Consider the following 22,232-nt stretch of genomic DNA (forward strand, 5'->3'; position numbering starts at 1 on the left):
GCCAGCCAGAAACCTCTGTGGCCAATGGTGCCTTTGCTCATGTTTTGCTCTGGCCTGCTGGGCTCATTCTGCCCACTCGATCTGGCAGGCTATGCTCAACTCATGCTACTGGTCTGGGTCCCACACCTGTCAAGGGCGAGCCAGTCACGGAGTGATGAGGGGTGTGTGAGGAAGTGTGGGGTCTGGCAACTGCACACAACCAGGCATGCTGGCTGCAGCAGGTGGGCAGCTCCAAGTGCTGGCATGAGCACCAGTTTCCTGCAAGTCTGCGGCTGGACCAGACATACCATAAGCAGCTTCCACAGCTGACGCCAAGAATGCAGTGGTGCCCGGAAGCTTGGAGACATCAGGAACCATAGAGTTCCAAAGAAGGTGTTACAGTCCTGGCTTAGGGAGCTCCTAGGTCTGGGATCCCCAAAGGGTCGCAGCTCTTCTCTCCATCTCTTTTCTCTCCTTGTCGCCCGCAACATGGTGAGCAAGGGGCATGTTTCAGCCCTGTTGGTGTTACAGTTCTTTTAGCCCAGCTATTTGGTGGGTCCCAAGTTCTTGTCCTGAGAACAGGAAGAATGAGGTACGCAGACAACTGAAGGGTGAGCAAGGCGAAGCAGAGCTTTATTGAGTGACAGAACAGCTCAGAGGAGACCTGCAGTGGGTCACTCCTTTCTGTAGCCAGGGTGTCCCGAAGAGTGTTCAGTTCCTAGCAGAGAGGAGCTGCTATCACTACTAGACCATATGCTCTACAAGAGAAGAGACTTTATCTGTTTTATTCATTACTGTATACCAAACACCTAGCTCAGTGCTTGATACCTGGTTGAAATTAAAAAAAAAAAAAAATTGCTCAATGAATGTTCTCCACATATCAGTTAAATGATTAAAAGTCTAGACTATTCTTTAAAGAAGAAGCTGGATATTTCTTTTAGCATTCCTCTAGCTATTTATTGCTTACTTATATTTTGATTTATATTCAAGAACTCAGTTTGACAATGCTTTGTGGTTTCATTGACCAGAAATAAGAAATATGCAAAAATAATCAGATTTCCTGATCTCTTCTTAGAACCAGTGTTTTCTGATGACTCAAAATGCTATTCATGTGCAAGTTACCCTGAGAAAGATAGTAGAAGGTCTTTCTCTTCATTATTTGGCCATGACAAGCTCAGACGTGAGGAATGATTCCACAAAGTATCATAATAAATATTAAATAAATAAAATTGTCACATATGCAGCATATTTGTCAAATTATAATTTGTAGGAAGTAGGCATAAAGTGGATTTCATTTAAAAAGCTGTGATCTGAAAATATAAATGTATTTATTCCTTTTTGGATTTATTTCTTTTGATGCACCTATATTTACATATTGCTTTCAGTATCCTTATTTACATGTTTTTCAAAATTTGAGGCAAGAGAATTAAAGGAATTAATCCATTCTACATATTTTCTTGTTAAAATGCTTTTTTTGGGGACAGTTTTCCTTCCTTAATGGATTCTGGGATCCTAGCTATAGATATTGATAATGGACAGAGGAAATGTCTCCAAATGATTATTGGGTAGAGATTTTCTATACTTATCTATATCTATCTATCTATCTATCTATTTATTGACATAAATACAGATATATATGAATACATAAAATATAATTCTTATAAGCTGTAACTATTCATAGTGTTTTGAGAATTGCCATAGCTAAACCCAGTTGATGATGAAGATACTTCAAAATAATTATTTATACTTTTCAGCTATTTTTTTAAAACCTAGATTAAGCCTAGATTGACAAACTGGTAAAAGAAAAAGGAAATTTTACTCCTTGAGTTCATGGCACTTTTCATTGGGAAATATTCATCATGTGAAATTGGTTCATAAATACCTGGACATTTTGCAATTTACCATGGTAGAAGTGTCCAATCTATATTATGCCCTAATATTGGAAGCCTCAATTTCTGCTATGACCACCCAATTTCTTATGTGTCTTATAAAGTATTTTTATGTTTTCAGGTGCTTCAGCACTTTGTGTTTAACAAATAAAAGCTCAATAACAACATAAAACTGTCTGTTTAAAAATATATCACCACAAAACATTTTATACAATTTTTAAAATTTTCTTAAGAACTTTAAACATGTTATAGATATATATAAATACATCAGTGTAGTTGTGAAAAACTAAAAACGCTTTATTAAATGGAGTCACTACTAAGCACAGTGAATAGGGACTTAGGGGCTTGCAATTCTAGTGTATCAAATTGAATATTATGATAAATATGATAATGTGATTCTAGCTCTATGTTTATATTTGGTATTACAAAAAGGAATATTTCTAAAATATTAATATATGCCAGCAAATAACCTCAAATACACATATGATATACTTTTTCAGTTTCACCAAGTTATGTAATGATGATTCTTAATCGTTGAAAAATGTGCCCTTCCCTTAATCTTTTCTGCCTTTCTTAATCTGATCAAGTAATATGTATCATGGAATGAACTGATTTCAAAACTTAATCCAAGTTAACTCATAACAAGTGTTTAAAAAGTACACTTATATTCAAATCTAAAAAATAATAGTTTCATGTGTTAAGTGAATATTACTCTAGGAGATGCATTTATTATATCTTTATATGCTATATCTGTTTTGTGATATATATCTGCAGCAGCTGGTTAAAGCTCTTAAAATCTCCATTACAACATAAAATCCAAGTGTATGTTTTTTTAAAAGATACAATTATAGCCTTACAAAATGTAAATTAAAAATATTAACATTGCTATTATACCAATTCCCAGATGCTCACAAGACTTTAAATGTTTATAAAGATTAATAATCCTTTATAAGGGTTCTATGTCTTCAACAAATCTTCTACTTATGCTTGTATTTGTGAGACAGATACATGATTTCAGATGAGGGAACTGTCAAAAGAGAAACTCCAGTTCACCATGACAACACAGACCTCCTGCCACTTTGGATCTCAAAACGTCAGGACAGTTCGAATGCTGAAATATAAAATGAGAGTTTTTAATAATTTGTTTTAATATCTTTCAAGAGAGGATAGTTTAAACAATTGTCTTTTCTATCTGTCATAGAAAATTCAAGTAAATTCTGTTATTGGAAATCCTTTGGACTCAAAGTCCTTACCAATTAGTTTTCTTCTTATGCAACTCTGATAAGGGTATCTGAGCTAATTTTGAAAGCATCAGTATAATTTCAGTGTGCCAACAAGAGGAAAGTGGTTTTCAGGCTGAGGAGAAAGCATGAACAAGCCTAGGAACATATGAACAGGAAAGGTAATCCAGTGTGCTTAGATTTCTGGATGCCCAAGAGATCCTGCAAGTAGGTGAGACCTACTTCCCTCACTTTATCCCAAAAGCCTGCTGCAGAGGGTGATAGAATGAATGCTAAATTCTTACCTGTTGACAAACAATAGGTTTTAGTTCAATAACAAAGCTTTCAAAACCATGCTAAGACATTGACATTTGGGGGAATCTTGAGCTTGGCAGCTGAGTGAGAGACTAATTGGAATGTATTTTAATACGGAAGGTGGAAAATGTATTATCTCACTACCGTGTCCATGTCAGAAATGATTAGACTGAATTAAAGCAATGAGCATGGGCAATGAAATGAGGGATGCTGAAGGAGAAACCAAGAGTTGCATCATCAAGGCTTAGCATTGGTTTGTATGTGGTAGGCAAGAGTGAAAAAGAAGTCAGACATGATGCTATGGCTTCTCATCTGTAAAAGAGGAATGCATAATATAATGACTGAGATAAAAATTACTGGCGAAAAAAATATTTTGAGTGTAGTTGATGTAAGTGGGACATTCAAATGGAGCTGTGCAGGAAGTAGATGGAAATTGAAGAGTTTAGGTTTACAAATATTAGTTTGGATGTCCCTGCATTAAGATGATATTTGAAGCAAAATTCCTGAAAGCAGAATTTGTGTTTCTCTGGAAAACAAATAGTAATTATTTTCCAAGCAGGCCATACTAAGTTGTTAGTTTTGCTTATCTGGGTAAAGTAGTACTGAGTGGTTCTGACAGTTTTTCTTACAGAATCCCATTGTTTACTTGCTTAAAAAAATGTATGTTCATAATATGATGATCCTGTAGGCTAGACCAGATGTGGAGACAAAATACAACATTGTAAAGCTCTCAGGTAAAAAAAAAAAAAAAAAAATTAGTAAAAATTTGGATCTCAATATAGTTCCTTTTACTAATGAAATCAAGTCCTTGGCACATAGTGGAAGCTTAATAATTATTTATAGACCCAATGAGTGAAAGTCATTTCATCTTGTAGATAGGCTTTTTGATTGCTGTTTGAGACCTCCATGAGGTGGATGTTGTAGATAAAATTTTCATGAATTCATACTTGACCTTAACCCTTGCCACACCCTCAGAAACAGCAAGAGTAAAAATCATCACACCCATGTTTACCCAGAGCTTGCCAAGCTCTGTCAGAGAAGTTCGTTATGTGGTCCAAAGAAGACAAGTTTTGCAATTAGTTTGTATCCTGGCACTACCCCAGGAGGTTTGATGAGTTATTTATTTGCTTTCACAAACTTAGTCTTCATCTAAAAATGGTAAAAATAATACCTGGCCTACAGGGATCTGAAAAATGCACATTTGAGAAAGCACTTTGAAAACTGTAAAATAAGGAAATTTTGTGGCCTACTTGAAATAACTAGCAGCTTTATGATGAAATAAAAATAGCCACAATGAGATCAACTAGGTAAACAAACAAAATCCAAAAGATTTTAAAAACTTGATTAATATAGTACAATGGCATCCTAAGTTGGTGATATGGTTAGACTTTGTGTCCCCACCCAAATCTCATTTTGAATTGTAATCCCTATAATCCCTACATGTCAAGGGAGAGACCAGATGGAGGTAATTGAATCAGGGGGCGGGGGCAGTTTCCCCCATGCTGTTGTCATGATAGTGAGTTCTCACAAGATCTGATGGTTTTGTAAGGGGCTCTTCCCCCTTTGCTTCCCCTCTTCTCCTTCCTGCAGCCTGTGAAGAAGGTGCCTTGGTTCCTCTTTGCCTTCCACCATGACTGTGGGTTTCCTGAAGCCTCCTAGCCATGCTGAACTGTGAGTCAATTGAATCTCTTTCCTTTATAAATGACCCAGTCTTGGGCAGTTTTTTTTTTTATAGAAGTATGAAAATAGACTAATACAGTGGGTAAAGAGAAGTAATTAACTGTATCAATGTGGCTAGATTAAATAATTAGAAATAAAATATGAAGAAAACAGGCACATTTATAAGTACTAAATTTTAAAAGTAGCCTGTGGAGAAGAGACAAGATCATCATAAGAAACAGTTACCTTTGTCCTGAATTGAGTAGCTCAAATCCTTCATTGATTTTTTTAAATGGTAAAACGTGAGTTATCAACTGGTCCAGGTCAAATTTCTTTGCCAGGAACTCAGTCACTAGTTTTGGGACATCATCTCTGCTTTTCAAACCTGTAAATAAGGACACATTTTCTCTTTAGACATTACTAAGTAATCTTTACCTTTTATCATCTTATGTTTACTCCTTCTCTTTCCTGCACTATCACCTTCCCTGTGTTAGTTAGATAATTCCCAGCAGTGTACAAATAAGCTGTATTTGCCCCGGCATAAGAAACAAAGGTTATGCAGCCATGAAAAAGAATGAGTTCATGTCCTTTGCAGGGACATGAATGAAACTGGAAACCATCATTCTCAGCAAACTAACACAGGAACAAAAAACCAAACACTGCATGTTCTCACTCATAAGTGGGAGTTGAACAATGAGAACACATGGACACAGGGAAGGGAACGACACATACCAGGGCATGTTGGTGGGTGGGGGACAAGGGGAGGGAGAGCATTAAGACAAATACCTAATGCATGCGGGGCTTAAAACCTAGATGATGGGTTGATGGGTGCAGCAAACCACCATGGCACTTGTATACCAATGTAACGAACCTGCACGTTCTGCACATGTATCCCAGAACTTAAAGTAAAATAAAAATAAAACCAAATTAAAAAGAAACAAAGGTTTAAAAAAACTCTTTTGATACCCACATCTTCTTCCATTCACCCCATAGCTTTGCTTTTATTACACAGACTCTTCTTTACTTTACAGAAAGAATTGTCTCCAGTTCATTGTTTCTGGATCCTGTTCCTTTCCTCTCATCCTCTCTGAGCCCACTCTGATTACGCTCTTGGCCCCAGCACTATCCTGTAACAGCTATCATGAAGGCCATCTTTGAGCTCCATTTTGACCCAGACAGGGGTCATTTCTCAGTCCTGCTCTTATATGAACTGTTAGGTAGAATTGATACTGTTGATGGCTCCCCTTCTCTCAAACACTGTATTCCTTTAGCTTCTAGATACTACATCATCACCGTCATCATTGTCATTTTCCTTGCTCACTAGTTACTTCTTCCACAGATCTTTGCTGGATCCTCTACATCTCCCAGACCTCTAACTCTAAAGATTCCTAGGGCTTGGTCCTTGGTCCATTTCTCCTCTTTATCTACATTTACTTCTAGGGTGACCGCTTCTGGTCTTGTGGCTTTCGATATACTCCACTTAAAACACTTAGGTTTCTATGCCCATCCTAAACCTCTACCTGTGCAACAGACTCATACCCAATTGCCTACATTTTATAGACATCTTTATTCAGATATCTCTGTGAGTATAACCTGCCCCAAACCACTCCTGGTATCTACCACTTCCATCCTAGCCCCCAATCTATTCTTTCCATAGTCTTCCTTCTCAATAAATGATGATAGTGACATGATTCCTGTCACTTAGGCCCCAAAATCTTGGATTCTACTCTTTTTGCCATGCAATAACTATTTCAGCAAATCTTGTTGGCTGTGTCTTCAAAATGTATCCAAGATCTGACTACTTCTCACCAGCCCCATCACTCCAAGCCAGCATCCTTTCCTTCCAGCATTATAATAACTTCTTCCATGATCTCCCTGCTTGTGCTCTTTGCCCCATATAGAGTATTCCTCATATTGCAGCCAGGAGAGTGTTAAAATGGAAGTCAGATCAGGTGACACCTCTCTCAGAAACCTCTATGGTTTTATTTCTCTCTCAGAATAAACTCCTAAAACCTTGCAATGGCCCAAAGGCCCCATATAATTTAAGGTCCTCTGACCCCAGTTGTGACTGTTCTTCTGTCCTCATCCCATTGTAGCCATACTGACCTTTTCCCCATTCTTATGGCTCTTGCCAACACCCTTTTGTATTTGCTATGTTTCTTTCTTGGAATATTCTTTCCCAAGATTTTTGAATATCTTATTTATGTTTTTGCCCCAATGTTACCTTATCAAGGAGGCCTTCCCTGAGCTTTATTAAAGTAGCATTCACCTCCACCTCCACCCCAGTCCTCTGGCACTGCCTATTACCCATCCTCTATTTTTACCCTTGCACTTGTAACCATATGGTGTACTCTGCATTCATTTATTTATTGTCAATCTCTCTATACCAAAATGAGAGGATTATCACACTTCCTGAGATCAGGGACTTGGTATGTTTTGTCTCTTCTCCCTTCCTAGCTCCTGGAATGGTACACTGTATACACAGTGGTGCCTGTACTCAGTATACACTCAACAAATATTTGCTGAATAACTGAATTGTATCTCTAATATTCCTGAATAATCTATAATCTTCCCACTTCCCACAAATAGTCAAAGCAAGGAGGTTTAACTTATATCTCTTATTGTTTTGTTCTTCAAGTTTTATTTTCCCTAAGAAGCCTTCTCTATAAAATCTCATCCATACCTACTAGCCTCTTGCTTTTGTTATCGCCCAAGTAATGTTGCAGAAAGAGGAAAAATTTTGTTCTCCCATGGACCAGTTTTAAATTTCAGTTCTCAACTTGAGAGCTATAGGGGCAAAAAATTTAATAGTTCCCAGTCTCAGTTTTATTATTCATTAAGTAGCTTCCTCGGAGAGTTACTGAGAAATAAAATAAACTAACACATTAATGTAAAACTTTTAACGTAGAATAAATGCGAAAAAGCTCCTCTTATAATTTGTTTTATAATATCTATAGCTACACTTATTTTCATATCTTTCTTTTATATTTGTTTTTGTATCCTTCACTATATTATGTACTTCTCTAAGTGAAGAACAATCATTTTCTCCTTTTTATACTCGTAACAAGTACTTGAACAGTTACTATTCTTACATTGTTTAAGGCAGACTCCAATATTGGAAGTACTCTCAACTAGAAAACGAGACTTTGTGGAGGAGGGAAATAAAAAGATTCACTGTGTCCCCTGCCTTGAGCAGAGTGACCCTGGCTCCATCTTTCCTAAAACAATATTAATTGTTGAGTGATAATCTAAGTCCTTCCAGTGTGAATCTGAACTGTTCCCATAAAATGTGACAATTCTTTTTTAGGTTGTTGTTCGTTTTGGCTTTGGGTCCGGGATTTTTGTTGGTGCTATTATGAATGGAATAAATTCATTGTAATACACATTCTTGCATATATTAATAAAATGGATTAAATCAGAACTTCCTGTCACATAATTCATCCCTATAGAAACACTACTGGTGTCTCTCATTCAGGCCTTTGGGGAACTTCAGTTGCAGATGCTAATATTAAAAATGTGTCCACCAATATTAATCCTACATCAAGGTGAGCAGTGGAGAATTATCTTTTGTGTTTTTATTGTCACAGTTCCATTTTAGATCCCTTCATACTCATTCTTGGGAGAAAAGCCCGAGGAAACAGGCTTCTCCCACTTGCCAAGCAACAGAGTGAAAGCCATCACTCCCCATCCAGAGGCTTTCCTTTCCTCACCTCCAAAGACACATCCCTTCCACGTGCGTCCAGTGAAGAGCAACATCGGGTCATAGGTGAGCATCTTGGCTGATGGAGGAGCTCCTACTACCACGCTGGTCCCATAGTTCATATGGCAGGATGCCAGAGCATCAATCTAAGTTTAAAATAGAGGAGATTGTTTGCTTCCTATGTCTCTTATAGTGTAACATAAGCTCTGAAATGACCTATGTACTATGGCAAAGTCATGGAATTAAATTAAGCCATCTTCTGTTTTTTACTTGCTTTAAAAATGTTTCAGTGCGACTTTAGTCCTTAATTAAATTTCTATACACATTTGCCCTTTAAGGCAGAAAACAGCAATGTGGTCAGTGTTCGTGGCATTTTCAGTGTACTATGGACTAAAACACAGGGGAAATTCTTGTGATATTTTCATACCAATATCACCACTTTAGATAAGCCTTAGAAAGCCATTTGAACTAAACTAAATTGAATTAATATACCAAATCATTTAGCATAGTTTTCTTTTTAAGTTTAGACTCAAAATTAAATAAAATACTCAAATGTGGGACAAAAGAGTCCCTTTTCTTGGGAGCATTTCTGAGACTAATCTCTCATTTTCTGGTCATTAGCCCATCCAGTTATTAATAATTTAATACTTGCTAGATTGGAGCAACAGATGGCATTGTTTTTAGAGACCACCCTTCATCAAGTAGTGACTGGAAATCAATAGGCTCTAATAATATATCCAGTATCACGTATGGCTTCATAAACTTACGACGTAAAATGCTGTTTGTTGATATGAAATAAATCTAAGTGATTCACTAGGAAAAGAATATGACACAATGATAAATTAAGGACTATTTATTCCTAAATTACCAAAAGCATTAGGTGAGTTAATCTGCTACTCAATCTTGAGCAAAAGCAGCTTTATTCCATTTTTCCAAGTCTCCTTATGCTACGCCAGGCTGGAGCTTTCTAGTTCCAGGAACCCTGGATCTGTTTTACAGGTCTAACTGAAGGTCTGGTGTTGCAGGTTGCTATACAGGAGGCATGGTTAGAAAACTGAAGGTTCATATTCTAGGGGAATTCAGATGAGGACAAACAAAGCTCGGGTGTAAAGAGTGAGAAGGTTGATGGATCACAGATTTGGGGGAAGAGACCACAACATTTGGAATAATCCCTTTTCACCTCTCCTCAGTCACCTTCTGATGTTTACTTTGCTGACATTCAAGAGATAGAATCGCTTTCGCCAAGAAATCTACATACACAAGGAAGGTCACACTTAAAACAATTATCTAGAAGAGTTAACTACCTTGCCCTCTGGTCAGCTGAGAGTTGTATGATATGGTATTTAACTTTGATCCAGCGAACCTGCTCTTAAGTATTGTATTTGACTTTTTAGGCAAAATCGCTATGTGATTATCAGTTTTTGCCTGAGTAAAACTGACAATCACAGAGATATTTCCATTATTAACTATTAATAAAGTTATAGAGAATTAAATTTACCTTGTGCATATCTAATAACTTGGGTATTTTGTGGCTTCTCAAATTTTGGGTCTTACCATGGTTTCAAGACGCCCAATAACTTCAAAGGTGTACCCCACATTGTTGCCTGTCATTTCTGACAGCACCTCACTGATGGGTTTGGTAGAGTCCTTGGGGCTGATACACTCAGTGGCACCTACAGCCATGGCCTTCTCAAATTTGTCTTTGTTGAGGTCAATCCCAATGATCCTAGATGCACCAGCTGACTTACAGCCCATGATGACTGACAGGCCAACTCCTCCCAGGCCAAAGACGATGCAAGTGGAACCAGGTTTGACCTGTGGAGAGGAATGTTCTTGAACATGTTAGGTGTTAGGGTCAAAGAGTGAAACCTGAAAAGGGCCTCCAGTTAAAAACACAAATCATGAGTGCACTATTCACAATTGCTACAAAGAGAATAAAATACCTAGGAATACAACTTACAAGGGATATGAAGGACCTCTTCAAGGAGAACTACAAACCACTGCTCAAGGAAATAAGAGAGGACACAAACAAATGGAAAACATTCCATGCTCATGAATAGGAAGAATCAATATCGTGAAAATGGCCATACTGCCCAAAGTAATTTATAGATTCAATGTTATCCCTATCAAGCTACTTTCTTCACAGAATTAGAAAAAACTACTTTAAATTTCATATGGAACCAAAAAAGAGCCTGTATAGCCAAGACAATCCTAAGCAAAAAGAACAAAGCTGGAGGAATCACACTACCTGACTTCAAACTATACTACAAAGCTACAGTAACAAAAACAGCATGCTATTGGTACCAAAACAGATACATAGACCAATGGAACAGAACAGAGGCCTCAGAAATAACACCACACATCTACAATCATTTGCTCTTCGACAAATCTGACAAAAACAAGCTATGGGGAAAGGATTCTCTATTTAATAAATGATGCTAGGAAAACTGACTAGCCATATACAAAAAAACTCAAACTGGATCCCTTCCTTACCTCTTATACAAAAATTAACTCAAGATGGATTATACACTTAAATGTAAAACCCAAAACCATAAAAACCCTAGAAGAAAACCTAGGCAATAGCATTCAGAACATAGGCATGGGCAAAGACTTCATGACAAAAACACCAAAAGCAATTGCAACAAAAGCCAATCTTCGACAAATCTGACAAAACAAGCTATGGGGAAAGGATTCTCTATTTAATAAATGATGCTAGGAAAACTGACTAGCCATATACAAAAAAACTCAAACTGGATCCCTTCCTTACCTCTTATACAAAATTAACTCAAGATGGATTATACACTTAAATGTAAAACCCAAAACCATAAAACCCTAGAAGAAAACCTAGGCAATAGCATTCAGAACATAGGCATGGGCAAAGACTTCATGACAAAACACCAAAAGCAATTGCAACAAAAGCCAAAATTGACAAATGGGATCTAATTAAACTAAAGAACTTCTGCAAAGCAAAAGAAACTATCATCAGAGTGAACAGGCAACCTACAGAATGGGAGGAAATTTTTGTGATCTACCCATCTGACAAAGGTCTAATATCCAGAATTTACAAGGAACGTAAACAAATATACAAGAAAAAAAATGAAGAACCCCATTCAAAAGTGGGCAAAGGATATGAGCAGACAGTTCTCAAAAGAAGACATTTATGTGGCCAATAAGCATAGGAAAAAAGCTCAACATCACTGATCATTAGAGAAATGCAAATCAAACCCACTGTGGGATACCATCTCATGCCAGTCAGAATGGTGATTACTAAAAAGTCAGGAAACAATAGATGCTGGCAAAGCTATGGAGAAATAAGAAAGCTTTTACACTGCTGGTGAGAATATAAATTAGTTCAACCATTGTGGAAGACAGTATGGCAAATCCTTAAGGATCTCGAACCAGAAATATCATTTGTCCCAGCCATCCCATTACTGGGTATACACCCAAAGGAATATAAATCATTCTACTGTAAAGACACATGCACACATATGTTTATTGCAGCACTATTTACAATAGCAAAGACTTGGAACCAACCCAAATGCCCATCAACGACATACTGCATAAATAAAATGTAGTACATATACACCATGGAATATTATGCAGTCATAAAAAGAAATGAGATCATGTCCTTTGTTGGGACATGGATGAAACTGGAAGCCATAATCCTCAGCAAACTAACAGAGGAACAGAAAACCAAACACCGCATGTTCTCACTCGTAAGTGGGAGCTGAACAATGAGAACACATGGTCACAGAGAGAGGAACAATACACACCAGGGCCTGTTGGGGGATGGGGATGAGGGGAGGGAACTTAGAGGATGAGGAGCAGCAAACCAACATGGCACACATATACCTCTGTAACAAACCTGCACGTTCTACACATATATCCCATTTTTTAATAGAAGAAATAAAAAAATCATAACTCTGAGTCATTTGTAAATAAATTTAGATACACATATAAATTTTAGAAATTTGAATCTGAAGGAGATGTGGAAGAAACAAAAGTTAGATCTAGAAATTTAATTTTCAGTTATGTCTCTTGGTAAACGTTTTTTCTTTTAATACTGTATTAGGTCAAAGATTCTTAATTCCTTGAACTCCAATTTCCTTGTGAAATTCATGTGATTAATTTAAAATTCCAGGGATCCTATCTAACATCACAGTTGATGTAAAAATGTATATTGAGAAATCAGTTTTGGTGAACTGTAACAGCATTACTGATTATAGGCAACAAACACTACTGTATTTTATTTCTGATATGCATCATAGGTGGTAATCCAAATGATTAATGATTTTACTGATCTTTATATTATCTATAACAGGTGATTTGACATAATTATACTTTTTTTCTGAGGAGCTGATAATGTACTTATGACTCTATTTTGTAGTTATATAATAATTCTTACTTAGCTGATAAGAAACTAGGAGTAAAAGTTCTGACAAAAAAGCCTGAAATACTGAGATCATTCTACCTTAACAAACTTAACAGATGGGGAAGGGACATATTTTAAAGATGGAGAAATGGTGCAGTTTGCAAATATAATCAATAAATATTCTCAAGCATAAAAAAAATAAAATTTCTAATCTGAATTTTGTATTTTTCTTTCAGTTGATTTGGCAGCCTGAATATGCAATATATTTTTTAAATGCTTTTTTTTTCCCCAAAATTCTTCAAGATTCCAAGGACATCATTTAAGAAAAGGAAATAAGAAACAAAGAAACTAGCCCACCCTATTTCTTACCTTGCCAGTTTTAACAGCAGCCCCATATCCAGTGGAAAACCCACAGCCAATTAAACAGACTTTCTCAGGGGGAGCTGCGTCATCAATCTTAGCAACCGAAGATTCATCCACCACTGTGTACTCAGTAAATGTACTAGTGTTCATGAAGTGATAGACTGGTTTGCCCTTGCATGTAAATCTGGTGGTGCCATCAGCCAGTACTCCACGACCAGTAATACTATTTGATACATCAAATACACGTATTAATTAACTCAATTCAAAAATTAGCACAGGAACAATTTGAATAACATTAAAGTAAAAATGACTGAAACCTACTCGCTCCTAATGCAAAGGTTGCCATCTGGGTTGCGGCAAGCATTGCATTCTCTACATTGTGGCAGAAAGAGAGGGATGACTTTGTCACCTACAGGAAAAAAATCATGATATAAGATGCTGTGCATTAATGTTAAAATATGAAATTAACAAATGTGAATTGAGCCCATACTGTAGGTAAAACTTTTAAAAAGATAGTCTAAGGTTTATAAACACCATAAGGTTTGCCTTCTAAAGGTTGAGGTTTTGCCGAATTAAACATTACTCAGTAAAATCCATTCTTGTATCCTTTTATTTCCCTGAATGGTGTTAAGGATCCCTCTAATAATTCCTAGTGTGTGCTATTTCCTTTGATAGGCTAATCAAAGCCTAATTATTTCAAACTTGTGGCTTGACACCTGCATATACCTGGTTGTACTGTAGTCACTCCTTCTCCAATGCTCTCTACAATCCCAGTTGCCTCATGTCCCACAATCACTGGAAACTTAGACACCATTGTTCCTTTTATCACATGGTCATCTGTGCGACAGATTCCTGTGGCCAAAATCTGTGTTCAAAGACAAAAACATTGCACCAATCAACAATCTGATCATTCACTGTTGGGAGAATATTTAACTTCTTGAGGAAATTATAATTGTTTAGTCAATATCATTGCCTAATGTAACAACATTTACTCTTAGATAATTCTGAGCCAAAAATCAACCATCAGACAAGATCCCTCTCTGATGGAACTTATAATATTGCTCCCTCAAACCCTAGGTTGACTCTTGGTGTCTTTCTATAATAAATGGATGCTCTTGCGAGGGAACCAGAATGCAGATATTACCATGTGATGGCCCGAAAGTAGATTTTTATAGCTAGACCCTTCTTGGGCTCTCTTAACAAAGAACAGAGGAAATGGCATACAAGAGCAAAATCTTACTGCTACTCTAGTGCTCAGGTACCAATCAAAGAAAGATTGGTAGCGATTCCTACTCAACAACTGATATCCAAAGCCAAGATTAAGCTCTGTCCAAAGAAAGGGAGGAAAATGTTCCATGAAGTTATCATTTCTTCAGGCACAAGTGAGTTCTTCATTCTTTGTGAAAAGTAATCTCAAAACAATCTGCTTCCCAGAAGATTTTTTAAAAAGTCTTTAGTTATGATTATTAACCGTTTTTTAATTAGATGCTATATGAATAAAAATTCAATAAATCAAAGGTATAATAAAGCACATTGTTTTTTAAAAGGATAATGAACTCATTAATTTCACATCGAGTACAACCAGATCCTTAACAATATACAAGAGCCAGTAAGGGAATTAATACTCCAAACACGGGAAGTATCTCCTTATTTAAGAATCCAATCTCACAATAGTGCTATATTCAATATAAGTTTGATAACGCTTTTGGCTTAAGTTCTCCAGGGCTCACGCTTACCTTAATGCGAACTTCTTTGGTCTTTGGTGGGGCAACTTCTATTTCCTCAATGGAGAAGGGTTGCTTCTGCTCCCAAAGCACAGCTGCTTTGCATTTAATAACCTAAGAAATAGGCAAGTGTTATAATGGGTCCAAATTATGCCTTTAAACACAGACTCCTTGAATAGTATAAATATGAACAGAAGAGCAAATATAATATTCTAAGTTTTCCAGAATGATTTTCATCAAACACTAGAATTATAAGCCTTGTGTGTGCCTTTGTTTAAGGTATGAGAAATGCAGCCCAGAGTGACTAAATGTTGAATCCATGGTCACCTAGCACATGAGATGCAGAGATGGACTAGACCTGAGGTACTTTTCCCAACCGATTGATTTTTGTTTGCTGTTCACATAATATCCCTCCCCCCAGAAATAGGTTATTTTGTTATAATTTCAAATCTAATAGATTAACAAAATTGTCCTCTGTGTATCACTTATTCACAAGAGACAAATTTATAAAACAGAAAATGCTGCTGGCTTGTCTGTATTTAAACCAGTACTTAATAACTGTATATAATCATATAGCAATGGTGAAGAAATGAGACTATTAGCATGGTAAGGTTGAAGGGAACCATGAACATCATGAAGCATATAGATTTGACTGTGAGTTCCCAGGTGACTGAATTTGTGTCTGCATCTCTGTATCTCTTTTGCACCTAACCCAGTTCTTGCACCTGGTAGGGCTTGACAGGCAGGTTAAAGCTTGTCATCTTATAGTAGTGGAAACTAGGTGTGGAGATACCAGTGACTGGTGTCCAGTTATTCAACTGGTTATGCTGTAGCTATTCAATTAAATGATTTTGTGAAGATTATTGAATTCTGACAGAGAGAGAGAGAGAGAGACAGAGACAGAGACACACAGAGAAACTGTTTCCACCTTCCTCCCTCCAAATCTGTCTAGGACTCCTATAAAATATTTTAATTAATTTATTCAGATGCAAAATAAGTTACCTTCATCTTGTCAACAAACACAACGGTCCTAGAGAGCTCCTATGGATTCTTAAGTGGCTCTTTTATAAAAGTTTAAATGTGAAAAATGATACACTGGTAACAGATGGGTGGCTGAAAGCCATCAGTAGTTCACTTTAATATTTACCCTCTGCCTTACTAATGAAAATGTTATGGGTTACAGTGTAATATGACCCAATATTGAAGTTAGAAATCTCCCACCACATTCCCAAACAAATTCAAGGTGGATTCATTGTTAAGATTTTTATTTTATTATTATTATTATTTTTAGACGGAATCTTGTTCTGTCGCTAGGCTGGAGTGCAGTGGCATGATCTGGGCTCACTGCAACCTCTGCCTCCCAGGTTCAGCAATTCCTGTGGCTCAGCCTCCCGAGTAGCTGAGACTACAGGTGTGCACCACTATGCCCAGCTAATATGTTTTTGTATTTTAGTAGAGACAAGGTTTCACCATGTTGGCCAGGATGGTCTCGATCTCCTGACTTCGTGATCTGCCTGCCTCGGCCTCCCAAAGAGCTGGGATTATAGCTGTGAGCCACCGTGCCTGGCCCAAGATTTATTTTTAAAGTCAAACTATTTTATCAATCAGTGAAGATGTAAATATCAATCATACTGAGCATGGAGTAACTTTTATGCTTAAGAGTGATAGAAAAAATAACAAAGGACAAGCAATGGGGAAAGAATGCCCTACTCAATAAATGGTGCTGGGATAACTGGCTAGCCACATGCAGAAGACTGAAGCCAGACCCCTTCCTTATATCATATATAAAATTAACTTAAGATGTGACTTAAATCTAAAACCCAAAACTATAAAACCCCTGGAAGATAACCTAGGGAATACCATTCTGAACATAGGGCCTGGTAAAGACTTAATGAAAAAGATGCCAAAAGCAATTGCAACAGAAACAAAAATTGGCAAACGAGACTAATTTAACTAAAGAACTTCTGCAAAGCAAGAGAAACAAATAACAGAGTACACAGACAACCTACAGAATTGGAGAAAATATTTGCAAACTATGCATCCAACGAAGGTCTAATATCCGGCATCTAGAAGGAACTTAAACAAAATAGTAAGCAAAAAACAAACAACACCATTAAAAAAGTGGGCAAAGGATATGAACAGATGTTTTTCAAAACAAAACATACATATGGCCAACAAGCATATGAAAAAATACTCAACATCACTGATCATTAGAGAAATACAAATCAAAACCACAATGAGGTAATGTCTCATACCAGTCAGAATGATTATTGTTAAAAAGTCAAAAAAATAAACTGGTGAGTTTGGGGCAAAAAGGGAACACTTATGCTCTGCTGGTGGGAAGGTTAATTAGTTCAGTGATTGTGGAAAGCAGTCTGGCCATTTCTCAAAGAACTTTAAACAGGATTAACATTTGACCCAGCAATCCCATTATTGGGTACATACCCAAAGGAATATAAATCGTCCTGTCATAAAGACACATGTATGCATATGTTCACTAAAGCACTATTCATAATAGTAAAGACATGGAATCAATCTTAGTGCCCATCAATGCTAGACTGGATAAAGAAAATGTGATACATATATACCACGGAATACTGTGCAGCCATATAAAAAATAAGATAATGTCCTTTGCAGGAAAATGGATGGAGCTGGAGGCCATTATCCTAAGCGAATGAATGCAGAAACAGAAAAGTAAATAACTACATGTTCTCATTTATGTACCTTGAGTACATAGGTACTCAAGCTAAATATTGAGTACCTATGGACACAAAGAAAGGAACAATGGACACCAGGGCCCATTTGAGGGTAGAAGGTGGAGGGAGGGTAGAAGGTGGAGGGAGGGTAGAAGGTGGAGGGAGGGTAGAAGGTGGAGGGAGGGTAGAAGGTGGAGGGAGGGTAGAAGGTGGAGGGAGGGTAGAAGGTGGAGGGAGGGTAGAAGGTGGAGGGAGGGTAGAAGGTGGAGGGAGGGTAGAAGGTGGAGGGAGGGTAGAAGGTGGAGGGAGGGTAGAAGGTGGAGGGAGGGTAGAAGGTGGAGGGAGGGTAGAAGGTGGAGGGAGGGTAGAAGGTGGAGGGAGGGTAGAAGGTGGAGGGAGGGTAGAAGGTGGAGGGAGGGTAGAAGGTGGAGGGAGGGTAGAAGGTGGAGGGAGGGTAGAAGGTGGAGGGAGGGTAGAAGGTGGAGGGAGGGTAGAAGGTGGAGGGAGGGTAGAAGGTGGAGGGAGGGTAGAAGGTGGAGGGAGGGTAGAAGGTGGAGGGAGGGTAGAAGGTGGAGGGAGGGTAGAAGGTGGAGGGAGGGTAGAAGGTGGAGGGAGGGTAGAAGGTGGAGGGAGGGTAGAAGGTGGAGGGAGGGTAGAAGGTGGAGGGAGGGTAGAAGGTGGAGGGAGGGTAGAAGGTGGAGGGAGGGTAGAAGGTGGAGGGAGGGTAGAAGGTGGAGGGAGGGTAGAAGGTGGAGGGAGGGTAGAAGGTGGAGGGAGGGTAGAAGGTGGAGGGAGGGTAGAAGGTGGAGGGAGGGTAGGGATCGAAAAACCACCAATTAGGTGCCATGCTTATTATCTGGGTGACAAAATAATTTGTACACCAAACCTCACAATACACAATTTGCCTATGTAGCAAACCTGCACATGTACCCCTGAACCTAAAATAAAAGTTAAAAAAAGTCATAAAGGAAACAGCTTCTAAGAATTAAAACTTTTTATGTTGAGAAACAGTAAGTTTTCCACATTGACAGCAAGTAGTACTGAGGAAAAATATTAAAGCAAAATAGATAAAAGTTACCACATTTGATAAATACAATGCTTACTCAAATTTACAGAGGAAGCGTTAACAACTTCACTCCTAACACTCCTTCCCACTTCCACATACCACACTTACACCCTGGGAGATAACATGGCAGGCAAAGGACCTATGGAAAAAACTGCAGCAAATTAATGAATAGATTGTGACATATTTGTTCTCACTCATAAAAAGGCCTTTTTAAAAAAATTAAAATTAGATATAATTCTCTGCCTATCAAGTCTATAATGAAGTTTTAATTTTTTTTTTAAGACAATATCACACTCTGTTGCCTAGATTGTACTCTAGCTCCTGGGCCTAAGTTATCTTCCCATCTCGGCCTCCCCAGTAGCTGGGACTACAGGCACAAGCCACTGTGCTCTGATAATGACTTTTTACCTAATGAGAACTTAATGAGAATACACAGTATTGTCAGAGAAATAGTAAAATGGGCCATCTTACCTATGTCAACCCTTTAGAAAGTAATTTGCATGGTACATCAAGATACTTAAGGATGTTGTGACATGCTTACCCTGTACTTACATTTTTAAAGCCTACCTTGAGAAAATACTATCTTTAGAAAAATCTCTCTATATAGTAGATGTAATCACAGCACTATTTATAAAGGAAAATATGTAAACTATAATAGAGGAATGATGAAATAAATTGTAGTAAGTGCAGAAAATTAGACATTTAAAAATGTTTATAAATTGTAATAAATTGAAAAAATGTTTAAGTTAGAAAAGTAGGATAAAAATATTTGTATATTGTATGAGTACGGCTATATAAACTATGGATGGAAAAATAGAAGGAAACACACACACAAAAATGATAGTCTGGGAATGTGATATTATGATTGATTTTTTTCCCTCTTATTTTCTGACCTTCCAAATTTTCTAGAATATTCATTGGTATGGGATGAATTGTGTCTCCCTCCGAATTCATATGTTGAAGTCCTAACCCCCAGTACCTCAGAAGGCGACTGTATTTGGAGATGGGGTCTTTCAAGAGGTAATTAATTTAAAATGTGGTGATCAGGGTGGAACCTAATCCAATATGGCTAGTATCTTTATTAGAAGGGTAGATTAGGATACAAACAAAAAGGGAAGATCATGTGAAGCCAGGGAGAAGAGGGTCATCCACAAGCCAAGGACGCAGGCCTCAAAAGAAACCAACCCTGATGACACCTTAATCTCAGAATACTTGCCTTCAGATGTACAAGAAAACAAATTTCTGCTGTTTAAGCCGTCCAGTCTGTGATACTTTGTTATGGAAGCCCTAGGAAACTAATACAGTTATCTTTTACTTTTTTAATGAAAAAGAACACATTTATTATAAAGAGAAAAAAATCAATCCCAATGTAAAGGGAAACTCCTTTCATGAGCTACACTGGAACACTACAGCACCTTGGGAAATATATAATCCTTATGCAAACTACACTATTGCATGACCATATATCAAAATTATATAGCTTTTATAGTCTTTATATATTATACACTGTGTTATTAATTATAATTGGAAAGTGCTTCCTTGAGGCTACTTTCTACATCATTAGAAATGTTCTTACAATGGATGAATATCCACTTTCTAGAAATAGCGTAACCAGACCTGAAGCATGTGTTGGGTGGTTAAAGTTGCAAATTTTTAAGATTCCTTTCAGTTCGAAGATTCATTAATTTCCATGGGTAGAGTTGCTAGCTTCTGTAGTGCAAAATTAAATTCCTAAGTAATCTAGTTTTGCTGGATTTCTGACCCATATTAGGATGGTTTTATTCCAGTTCTACTCAATTCTAGTAAAAATTATTTCAAATTCTAACATCATAGAGTTTCCTGACTTGTTACATTACCCAGACTTCACATGTCATCTTCATTTTTCCAAAACCTTAAGCAGGCTAAATGCAAAATTGTTCAAGTTAAAACAAAACAAACAAAAGCACTTAGTCCTTTAAGCAATTATGTACCCATTTAAAGCAAGGAATTATACTGACCTACTTTCAAATAAAAAAAAGAAAGTAAAGCTATTTCTAAAGTTAATACCAACTCTGCTGACTCTGTTGTTTTTAAAACAATAAACATAATTTACCAATAACATAGTCTTGATTTTAAAGAATTTTAAAATATATATTTTGATAAAAACTACATTCGTAAGAAACCTAAAAATCATGACACTTTCTTGTCCATTTTGCATCCCAGAATTAGCATTTTCCATTCTTAATGGCAGGAACGTTTCTTCCAACATCTGGGCATGAGACCCTGGTCTCCCACTGAACTACTGCAGTGAGGCCAGCGCATGCTACTGAGACGATTGAAGTGTCCTTGTGGAAACATTTTGCTTCCTGGAGCAATTGCCCAGCTATCCTGAAATCAAATTATGAATAATGCCAATATAAATCACTTTTCTCTATTTTCCTCCAATGTCTTGCTAACATTGGATATGCTATTTCCAACTTACCCCTGCTTCCACTGACATTCTCTGAAACACTGTACCCAGTGTTTCCCTCACTGTATGCCTGCTCACGAGGCATTTCATTCCTCAAGGAATATCTCCAACTGTTTAATTACTTTGATGGATTCAAAGTTCTAAGTATCAGTCTCACACCATTAGGTAATGATGAGGAGGGGATAGAAATGTTCCACTTACTTTTCCAGCAGTACCCATCCTGTCTTTGTCTTGGATCTGTATTTCTGCAAACAAAGACTTTTTCTGACTGAATCTCAGTTGTAAATAACAGCATCTTGTTCCTTCACGTAAATAGTCTGGCTCAAAAGTTCTGCCTTCAACAATATGACTCACAGCTGTTACAACTTTCCAATGGTCTGCAAGCCCCACCCTTTGCAAACCAACTTATAAAAAGAAATACAGTAATTACTATGATCAAACCAAGAGGAGGGATCTAACAAAAACAGGATAATCAAAGCTACTGACAAGAGCTGAAAGCATTCATGCCTACCTTATTTTGAAGGATATAAAAACAGGTTAGGTTACATCAGTTCAACACAATCATGAAAAAATGTATTGTGTGTTTAAGTGCAGGGTGCTTTGCCTAGGCACGACAGATTTTAGAGATACATGTGTACATCTCTACTTCTTTATACTTTACTTCATTCTGCAAAGACTTGATGTGGTTTCTGGAATTAAACATAAATGAAAATAGAGCCAAGGAAATGTAAAATAATTGCAACAGTGGGTCAAGTTTCTGCAAGAGAAGTTGAGATGATATAAAATATCAATATGGAAGA

The 22,232-nt window shown here is 37.3% G+C and overlaps 1 protein-coding gene across 1 annotated transcript; it reads right to left on the bottom strand.

Moving 5' to 3' along the window:
* Positions 1-591: 591 nt before the first annotated feature.
* On the bottom strand, positions 592-21,917 carry ADH7 (alcohol dehydrogenase 7 (class IV), mu or sigma polypeptide). Its single transcript, XM_017852376.1, has 9 exons — positions 21,634-21,917; positions 15,234-15,335; positions 14,224-14,362; positions 13,819-13,906; positions 13,504-13,720; positions 10,317-10,577; positions 8,773-8,908; positions 5,309-5,447; positions 592-2,979 (listed from the first exon to the last, which is right to left on the bottom strand). Exons 1-9 carry the CDS (start codon positions 21,649-21,651, stop codon positions 2,955-2,957), a joined length of 1,125 nt encoding a protein of 374 aa, XP_017707865.1. The 5' UTR covers positions 21,652-21,917; the 3' UTR covers positions 592-2,954.
* Positions 21,918-22,232: the final 315 nt, after the last annotated feature.

This window comes from Rhinopithecus bieti, unplaced genomic scaffold (genome assembly GCF_001698545.2).
Source record: "Rhinopithecus bieti isolate Rb0 unplaced genomic scaffold, ASM169854v2 scaffold_34317, whole genome shotgun sequence".
In the NCBI taxonomy this organism is placed as follows: Eukaryota; Metazoa; Chordata; class Mammalia; order Primates; family Cercopithecidae; genus Rhinopithecus; species Rhinopithecus bieti.

Coding starts and splice junctions, on each gene's coding strand:
- ADH7 (XM_017852376.1), bottom strand. Junction 10,578..13,503: donor CTGCTGTTAAAACTGGCAAG/GTAAGAAATAGG, acceptor TCCTCTCCACAG/GTCAAACCTGGTTCCACTTG. Junction 8,909..10,316: donor TTGGGCGTCTTGAAACCATG/GTAAGACCCAAA, acceptor TTTTAAACTTAG/ATTGATGCTCTGGCATCCTG.